Below are 10,223 nucleotides of genomic sequence, written 5' to 3'. Positions count from 1 at the left end.
AACACCATTTTGAACAATGGAAATGTTACTTTTTCCTTCGCCAAAACTTAGTGCAACTTTGGTGGGAATTGTTTAGCCCCCTTTCTGACAAGAGAGCTTAACTTGTAATGCCTTAGGTCCATAGACTCTTTCATGGGCCCCTCCTTGACCTTCATGGGCCAGGTTCATTCTACCCTTTGACCCCCCCCACCCCCACCCGATGGCGGGCCTGCTTACTGGGTGTCTGCATCTTTTTCAGCATAAACTGACATTTTACCAAACATCAAACATATACTGTGTGTGGACAGGAAATTCAGCACCAGTATTTATCAGCTTTCATGTTCATGGTCTGCATGTCTGTTTATGCGGAATAACGTGATCACGTTGGGAGTAGGCTCTGTGAGGAAATACAATTGAGGGTCACAAGAGGACACAGGGCTCGGACTATAAAAGGAGGAGCTTCAAAAGAGCTCCCATCTTCTCCCCACTTCTCTTCTCACACGGCTGATTTGAAGTCTGGTATTATTTACACTCACGATGCAGCTCTTTGGACCTCTGATCTTCCTTGTGACTCTGTCTGCAGGTAAAACAGCTTGTGATTTATGTACTTTGGCTTATAATATAATTGCGTTAAAATTTCGGTTTTCCGTTTTGTTTTTCTTAAAAAAAAAGACTTGCTGCGTTTTCATTCACGCTCCTCTTCACATTCTCTCTGTGAAAATGTATAAAACAATGAGTGTTAGATTTGAAGTATCTTTAACCATTTGTGACACTATTCTGTTTTTGTATAGCGTTTGGGTTGAGATGCCACTCATGTTCAGGCAAATCCTGCACCGGCCCAATGACTTGTCCTCAAGGCGTTGACCGTTGTGCCATCGCTGAATCTAACGGTAAATTGTTCTTCCACAGCTATTAAATATTTCGATTGACTGTCTATATGAGCTGATATATTGCTGTGTGAAATGCCTGGCGGCTTTTATTGTGGTTGAAACTGAGTTTTCTTCTTTCCTGTGATTTAGGTGCTGTTGTTAAGAACTGCATGCTCAGTGCTCTCTGCGTTAGTCCCATAAAGTGCTGTGAGACGGACTTGTGTAACAGCGCCACACCCACTGGTTCCAGTGTCCTCCTCCTGCTGGTATCCTCAGGCATCATCACACTCTTTCTCTGAGGCTCAGGAGCAGCTCCAGCTGAAGAATATTTGTCTTCTGTCTTACCCAGTTTGTAACTTGTTAAGAGTAGACACATTTTCAATATGTAAAAGCTGCAAATGACTGCAGATAAAAGCTGGTCCAATAAAAACATAATACAGTTACCTTTTGACTTTTTAATTCTTTAAGTTCTGCAGAAACCCCAGAAATATCAGTGTCAAAACAGGAAGTAAGATATGAAAAACCATAAGCAAATCAATGCACATGTTTAGTTGATGATCTGAGGATTAATGAAGCAGATCAGCAGACTTTAACATTTTGCACTTCCTGCTTTGATGCCAGTGGTCACATATCTCACCACTTCAGACATGATAAAAAGTAGAAATATTTCCTGTAACATATCAAGTACGAATCTGTCAAATAACTTGTTTTTTATGCACATGGACCTGCTAAAATAAAAATGTAAATGTTATCTTTTGTTGGAGGCAGTATCAGGCAAAACTTTCTTTTCAGAAGTGGAATAAAGATGAGGAAATCCAGCAATGTGGCAAATATAGCACACTGAAAATGAAACAGTCTTCACAGAATAATCTGAGGACAGTCTACAGATAACAACAGGCTGGTGGTTTACAAGTGAAACGTACATATTGGTTAAATAGTTTAGTTTGCACACAGGAGCTTTGACAAAGATGCATTCACTATAGTGAATTTCGATTTCTTATAAGAAATCGGTGTAAAATGGGGGATATTGTTACGGTCTTGTGAAAACTTCTGAATTTAGTTTTGGTTATGGGGACTTGAGACTTGCTTGACTAACACTGACGCAAGACTCGATTTTGACTTGCTTTTCATGACTTGAGATTTTGACTTGAGACAGATCACTTGAAAGGCCTTGAATTTTTTTTATTTAATATTTGTATTTTTTTAGATATTGAAAAGTATTTTTTTGGTTTTTGAATATGATGACGCACATGCCGCAGCGGGACGAGGTTCGTGCCCACTCTGCCTGCCACTCCCTACTGCCCACAGCTCGCTTCAGAGGAGTGGCAGAATGCGCAGCAGTATCATGAGCTCCTCCGTGTCGTTTCCTGTGGTTTAATTCACTTATATCTGCGTGATGCATGGGAGTTAGGTTTTCTAGCCTATTACTCATTCAGTAACGGGCCGTTACGCACACACAGTCACCGCTGTGATAGCCGATACATGCGCCGCTGGCTTTGTATGCTCAGGCTCTCTCATTTGTCCTCTTAGTGCTGCCACAGTGCATAACGACTGTTCTTCCCTGCTGTCCAAATATTAGTTCACTATCTGAGTGTGTGTATGTGTGCTTGCCGTGCGCATCCACGCGCCATGAAGTAGTTTCTTCAGTGACTTTTTTGGCCTCCGGTTCCTGACAGCAGCAGGTATGTTATGTGAGTGGAGTCTTTCACCCTGACCAGAGGGTTCGGAGCTGGAGTGGAAGTATTTTAACCCTTTACTAAAGGGTTTAAATACTAATACCACCCCATGAAAATACTCTGTTGCAAGTCAAATTCCTGCATTTGAAACATTACTTATCTATTGCTTATATGTAGTATAATCAGGAACATGAAAGTAAAAGTACTGTAAAAATGCCCCCTGTGACTGTTGTAGTCTACTACTATATACACTGCTTATAAATATGAAGGGAACACTTAAAGCACACATCAGATCTTGATGAACGAATTAGTCAAGTTGAAAGTTGTTACTGATGTACACTGCATAACTTGGTGAGAACAAAAAGACGGTCAGTGGAGACCAAAATCATCAACCCACTGAGGGCCGGATTCAAAATCACACTGAAAATCAAAGTAAAAAAGTAAAATCGCAGGCCGACCCAGCCTTTGTGAATTTAATCACATCAACTCATAATGTGACTCAGTAGTGTGTACTGCCCCCACGTGCCTGTATGCACTCCCTACAACGTCTGGGCATGCTCCTGATGAGTTGGCAGATGATGTCCTGGGGGACCTCCTCCCAGACCTGGATTAGGGCATCAGTGAGCTCCTGGACAGTCTGTGGTGGTACTTGGCAGCGTCAGGTGCACCAATACATTACGTCCCATAGATCAGGATTTAGGTCAGTAGTGTTGGCTATGACATGGAGGTCTGTGCGACCCTCCAAGGATATGCTTCCCTAGACCATCACTGACCCACCACCAAACTGCTCATGCTGGATGATGTTACAGGCAGCATAGCGTTCACCACAGCGCCTCCAGACTCTTTAACTCTTTCACGTGTGCTCAGTGTGAACCTGCTCTCATCTGTGAAGAGAACAGGGCACCAATGGTGGACCTGCCAATTTTGGTGTTCTCTGGTGAATGCTAATCGAGCTGCACAGTGCTAGGCTGTGACCACAGGTTCTATTAGAGGACGTCGGGCCCTCATGCCACCCTCATGGAGTCTGTTCGTGACAGTTTGGTCCGAAACATGCACACCAGTAGCCTGCTGGAGGTCATTTTGTAGGGCTCTGGCAGTGCTCCTCCTGTTCCTCCTCACACAAAGGAGCAGATACTGGTCCTGCTGCTGGGTTGATGCCTTTCTACGGCCCCGTCCAGCTCTTCACATTTAACAGCCAGTCTCCTGGTGTCTCCTCCATGCTCTTGAGACTGTGCTGGGAGACACTGCAAACCTTCTTGAGTCCACATGTATGGATGTACCATCCTGGAGGAGCTGGACTACCTGTGCAACCTGATTGGGCTGCAGTTACGGCCTCATGCTACCAGTAGTGACAAGGACACTAGCAGAACACAGAACTAGAGAGGAATCAGTCAGAAAGGATAAAGAGAGAGCAACTGTCTGTGGCCACCACATGTAAAACCACTTCCTTTTTGGGGGTTGTCTTGCTTTTGTGCTTCCTAGTTTCGAGTGCAAAACCTAAATCTATAAAGTAACTAGTAACCGAAGCTGTCAGATAAATGTAGTGTAGCAGAGGCAGACGGTAACATCAGATGAAAAGACAAGATTTGTACTTACAGTACCTGAGTGAATGTATTTAGTTACATTCCAACACTGGGTGCAGTTTATGTTATATTACCTGTATGAGTTTGTGAGTATGACTTGACTTGCTTGATTTTCACCACAGTGACTTAGGACTTGCTTGAGACTTGAAGGTTATGACTTGCACATGTGTGAGTTACTCCCACCTCTTAGGTCATGTGAAAACTTCTAAATTTAGTTTTGGCGATGCTCATGTTTTCAACTCATTTTGTTCAGGGTAATTAAACATGGACGTTGAGTTTTTCCTCACAAGAACAATCCTTTACTGCACATACACAGAAAGTGCAAGCAAATGTGTTTTCTTTGGCAGTTTACCTTCATAATCTTATTTATCTTGTTATCTTGTGTGATTGTTTTCAGTTCATTCATGTTAATGATGAATCCTCTCTACGTACTAAAGTTTGTTTTGGAGTTCCACAAGGTTCTGTGCTTGGACTAATCCTATTCACTCTATTATATGCTTCCCTTAGGTAACATCATTAGAGATCACTGTAAATTTCCATTGTTATGCAAATGATACACAATTGTATTTATTGATAAAGCCAGGAGAAACTGATCAATTAACCGAACTTCAAAAATGCCTTAATGATATAAAAACCTGGATGAGCACCAATTTCCTTATGTTCCTGAGGTTTCTACAATTCTTTTCCCCATTAAAAGGTTTTTTTGGGGGGAGTTTTTCCTTATCCGCTGCAAGGGTTCCAAGCACAGAGGGATGTCTTATGCTGTAAAGCCCTCTGAGGCAAACTGTGATTTGTGATATTGGGCTTTATAAATAAAATTGATTGATTGATTGATTGATTGATAATCCAGGAATTATGTATTCATTGTCATTTAAAAGACCATTAACATGATCAGGAATTCAACTAAGAAACTCTTGTCTTTAGTATTTTAAACTCTGTTGTGTCACAGTATAAACACCCAGATGGATTTCACTAAAAATCTCCTAAAATAAAATAATACCATTATTGGCCCTTTACCTACATGTCAGCCACAAAAACATATGTGAGCGATGTAATTACAAATCCCGCATTATTTATTTAGTGGAATGCTCCTGTCAAATTTACCAGTCAAAGCCACTGTGTGTAGGATTTGAACATTTATGGCGTTGGCACCATCTGGTGGTGGTATCGAGAATGCAAGAAAGCAACTTGAAGAAATACAAATCCCATCAGTATCATTTGAAAGATATTCTGACACTTATGCATAATTTGGAAAAAAAAAACACTCAGGTGTCTTTCTGGTAGTGAGAGAAGTAACTAAGTACATTCCCTCAAGGTTCTGTGCTTTAATACTATTTTGCAGTAGTTTTACTATTTTAAAATTTGAGGCAACTTAACACTTCTACTACACTGCATTTCAGGGGGAAATACACCGATCAGCCAAAACATTAAAACCACTGACAGGTGACGTGAACAACATTGATCATCTTGTTACAATGCAATGCTCTGTTTGGAAACTCTGGGTTCTGACATTCATGTGGTTGCCACCGGACACGCTCCACCCACCTAAACACCAGTGCAGACCAGGTACCCCTCCTTATGGCAGCGGCACTCCCCAGTAGCATTGCCCCCCCCCCCCCAGCAGGACAATGCACCATGCCACACTACAAAAACTGCTCAGGAGTGGCCCGAGGAACATGACAGAGACCTCAAGGCATTGACCAGATCCCAGTCTGATCAAACATCTGTGGGACATGCTGTTACCTCACCTCACAACCCACAGGACCCAAAAGATCTGAAGCCAACGTCCTGGTGCCAGGCACTTTAGAGTACCCCCCAGAGGTCCTGTGTTCATGCCTTGACAGGTCAGAGCCAAGTCTGGTCCAAGAAGGATGATCAGATTGGGATCAGGGGTATTTGGAGGCCAGGTCAACACCTTGAGCTCTTTGTAAAATTCCTCGGGTCATTTGTGAGCAGTTTTTGTGGTGTGGCATGGTGCATTGTCCTGCTGGGGGGGGGGCACTGCCATCAACAAGTGCCATTGCCATAAGGGGGTTTACTTGGTCTGCAACGGTGTTCCAGTGGGTGGAGCGCATCAGGTAGCATTTACATGAATGTCAGGACCCAAGGTTTCCCAGTGGAATATTGCACTGTAACAAGATGACCAATGTTGTTCACTTCAGCCGCCAGTGGCTTCAATGTTTTGGCTGATCGGTGTATACTACTACTACTACTGCTACTACTGTTACTACTACTGCTGTAGAAATCAATGAAATACTTTAAAATGACCAATCACAACATTTACGCTCTGATGTTTCACCCAAAACAAATGTAATCTGTTACCAGCTCAGTGGCCTTGTGGTAGAGTGTCCGCCCTGAGACTGGGAGGTCGTGGGTTCGATCCCCGGCCAGGTCATACCAAAGACTATAAAAATGGGACCCATTGCCTCCCTGCTTGGTACTCAGCATCAGGGGTTGGAATTGGGGGGTTAGATCACCACATGATTCCCGAGTGCGGCACCGCTGCTGCTCACTGCTCCCTCAGGGGATGGGTCAAATGCGGAGAACAAATTTCACACACTCAGGTGGAACTTTACCTTTACCTGGAGATGATTTTGAAGTCACTTTCTGGTCTTGTATTTATTCATACAACTGCGCATGGCTGTTTCTTGGAGATAATGTGCTCACTTTGGGAGGAGGCTTTGTGAAGAAATGTAACTGTCAGGTTTTGAAAGAGGACTGAGGGGTTGGACTACGAAAGGAACAGTTCACATCTTCTCTCCAGTTCTCCTCTCACACGGCTGATTAAAAGTCTGATTTTCTCCCCCGTTCATGATGCAGTGGTTTGGAGCTCTGATCCTCTTTGTGACTCTGTCTGCAGGTAACGATTATGATTAATGTGTATTGGCTTATAATATAATAATGACATTATGATTTTTTTTAAACAGTTGTCAAAATTTAAAGCACCATTTGCATAGTATTTGATTTTCAAAATACCCATACTGTTTAGAGAAACTTGAGATTCATATTTGTTAACTTGTTTGCATTTTCTTTCAAGTTTCTCTTCACCTTCTCTTTGTGAAAATGTATAAAACAATGAGCGTTAGATTTGAAGGATCTTAAACCCGTTGTGACACTATTCTGTTTTTGTATAGCGTTTGGATTGAGATGCCACTCATGTTCAGGCAAATCCTGCACCGGCCCAATAGATTGTCCTCCCAGCTTCGACCGTTGTGCCACCGCTGAAGTGAACGGTGAGTTGTTCTTCCGCAGTTAATATTAAGTATTTCAGAGTGACTGTATATCTATATGAGCGGATATATTGCTGTACTAAATGATTGGTTGCTTTTATTGTTGTTGAAACTGAGTTTTTTCCATCATGTATTTCAGGTGAAGTTGTCAAGGCCTGCATGATCAAAAGTATTTGTGTTAGTCCCATTAAGTGCTGTGAGGGGGACCTGTGTAACAGCGACCAGACTGGTGAAGACGGCACCAAACCCCCTGGTCCCACCTCCAAACCCCCTGGTCCCACCTCCAAAGCCCCTGTTACCACCCCCAACCCCCCTGGTCCAACCCCCAAACCCCCTGGTCCCACCCCCAAACCCCCTGGTCCCACCTCCAAACCCACTGGTTCCAGCAACATACCCACTGGTTCCAGTGTCCTCCTTTTACTGGCATCCTCAGGCATCATCACACTCCTTCTCTGAGGCTCTGGAGCAGCTACAGCTGAAGAATAATTGTCTTCTGTCTTACCCAGTGTGTAACTCTGGAAAAATAAACACATTTTCAATATGTAAAATCTGTAAATGACTACAGATCAGTGTTTGTTCAATAAAAACACAATATGATTGACCACTGAATTTTTTAATTCTTTAAGTTCCGCAGAAACCCTAATAAGAAACATGAGTGACAAAACAGGACATAAAATGTAAACAGTCATAAGCAAATAAAGAAATGACATGTTTAGTTGTTGATCTGAGGAATAATAAAGCAGATCAGTAGACTTTAAGATTTTGCACCTCCTGCTTTGATGCTGGTGGTTACCTTTTACATTTATCACCACAAAGTGCTGATGTGCAACAAATTCAAAGTTCAACTAAGTGTCTTATCACTTTAGACACAAATACAGTGTAGAGAATATTTGGCGTCAGATAACAAGCTGGAACAATCTGTCGAATAACTTATTTTTTATGTTCTTGGACCTGCCAAAATATTATTTGTCTTTTGTTAAAGACATTACACTTTCTGCTGCTACTACTACTGCTTCTTCTACCACTATTACCACGGGTGCAGATCTGATAAGAAGTTTGGGGGAGACACAATCAGTTGTGATTTTTTTTTTAATTGCACGCGTGCAAATCATGGCTAGGGATAAGTTACTTCACTTGAGGCGACAAACAGAATCTGATTACGTTTTTAAATCTTTTATGGGCACACTTTCCTTTTCTTGAGGAAGTTTAAATCAAAATTACTCACAGAAAGGCATTTGTTTACTGACTATTGTGAGAGTGCCAGCCGATGGCCACGTTCCAGTGGCTGAGAGAAAGTGGAGGGAGAGATCAGGTCATGTCCACCCCGTCCCCCCGGGATCTGCACCCATAACTATTACTACTACTACAACTACTGTTACTACTACTACTACTACTTCTTATACTAAAACTACTCCTACTTCTTTGACCACTATTACTACTGCTACTACTGTTACTACTACTGCTGTAGAGATCAATGAAATACTTTGAAATGAACAATCGCAACATTTACGCTCTGATGTTTCACCCAAAACAAATGTAATCTGTTACTGGAGATGATTTTGATGTCACTTTCCGGTCTTGTATTTATTCATACAACTGTGCATGGCTGTTTCTTGGAGATAATGTGCTCACTTTGGGAGGAGGCTTTGTGAAGAAATGTAACTGTCAGGTTTTGAAAGAGGACTGAGGGGTCGGACTATAAAAGGAACAGTTCACATCTTCTCTCCAGTTCTCCTCTCACACGGCTGATTAAAATTCTGATTTTCTCCTCGTTCACGATGCAGTGGTTTGGAGCTCTGATCCTCTTTGTGACTCTGTCTGCAGGTAACGATTATGATTCACGTGTAGCCTATTGGCTTATAATATAATAATGACATTATGATTTTTTTTAGGTCAAAATTTAAAGCACCATTTGCAGACGATTTGATTTTCAAAATACCTATACTGTTTAGAGAAACTTAAGATTCATATTTGTTAACTTGTTTGCATTTTCTTTCAAGTTTCTCTTCACCTTCTCTCTATGAAAATGTATAAAACAATGAGCGTTAGATTTGAAGGATCTTAAACCCGTTGTGACACTATCCTGTTTTTGTATAGCGTTCGGATTGAGATGCCACTCATGTTCAGGCAAATCCTGCAACTTCCCAATAGACTGTTCTCCCAACTTCGACCGTTGTGCCACCGCTGAAGTGAACGGTGAGTTGTTCTTCCGCAGTTAATATTAAGTATTTCAGAGTGACTGTCTATCTATATGAGCGGATATATTGCTGTACTAAATGATTGGTTGCTTTCATTGTTGTTGAAACTGAGTTTTTTCCATCATGTATTGCAGGTGAAGTTGTCAAGAGCTGCATGATCAAAAGTAATTGTGTTAGTCCCATTAAGTGCTGTGAGGGGGACCTGTGTAATGGCAGCCCAGTTGGTCCCACCTCCAAACCCACTGGTTCCAGCAACATACCCACTGGTTCCAGTGTCCTCCTTTTACTGGCATCCTCAGGCATCATCACACTCTTTCTCTGAGGCTCTGGAGCAGCTACAGCTGAAGAATATTGTCTTCTGTCTTACCCAGTGTGTAACTCTGGAAGAATAAACAAAATTTCAAAATGTAAAATCTGTAAATGACTGCAGATCATTGTTTGTTCAATAAAAACACAATATGATTGACCACTGAATTTTTTAATTCTTTAAGTTGTGTGGAAAACCCAGTTAGAAACATGAGTGAAGATTGATGGAGCAGATCAGCAGACACAAATACAGTGTAGAAAATATTTAGTGTCTGATATCGAGCTGGAACAGTCTGTCGAATAACTTGTTTTTTATGTACTTGGACCTGCCAAAATATATATTATCTTTTTTAAAGACAGCACACCCCTCTTCAGAGGTGGA

The 10,223-nt window shown here is 41.9% G+C and overlaps 2 protein-coding genes across 2 annotated transcripts; both read left to right on the top strand.

Annotated features, from left to right (window-relative positions):
• The first annotated feature begins 403 nt into the window (after positions 1–403).
• LOC117252338 (uncharacterized) lies at positions 404–7,939 on the top strand. Its single transcript, XM_033619143.2, has 6 exons — positions 404–562; positions 771–869; positions 999–1,145; positions 6,905–6,967; positions 7,242–7,340; positions 7,477–7,939. Exons 1-6 carry the CDS (start codon positions 517–519, stop codon positions 7,791–7,793), a joined length of 771 nt encoding a protein of 256 aa, XP_033475034.2. The 5' UTR covers positions 404–516; the 3' UTR covers positions 7,794–7,939.
• A 1,062-nt stretch (positions 7,940–9,001) lies between these two features.
• Positions 9,002–10,001, top strand: LOC117252337 (CD59B glycoprotein-like). Its single transcript, XM_033619142.2, has 3 exons — positions 9,002–9,161; positions 9,435–9,533; positions 9,670–10,001. The coding sequence occupies exons 1-3, from the start codon at positions 9,116–9,118 to the stop codon at positions 9,855–9,857; spliced, it is 333 nt and encodes a 110-aa protein (XP_033475033.1). The 5' UTR covers positions 9,002–9,115; the 3' UTR covers positions 9,858–10,001.
• The last annotated feature ends 222 nt before the right edge of the window (positions 10,002–10,223 follow it).

Source organism: Epinephelus lanceolatus, chromosome 9, assembly GCF_041903045.1.
Source record: "Epinephelus lanceolatus isolate andai-2023 chromosome 9, ASM4190304v1, whole genome shotgun sequence".
NCBI lineage: Eukaryota > Metazoa > Chordata > Actinopteri > Perciformes > Serranidae > Epinephelus > Epinephelus lanceolatus.
The sequence above is the reverse complement of the archived record's forward strand: the minus strand, read 5'-3'. Positions and strand labels throughout refer to the sequence as shown.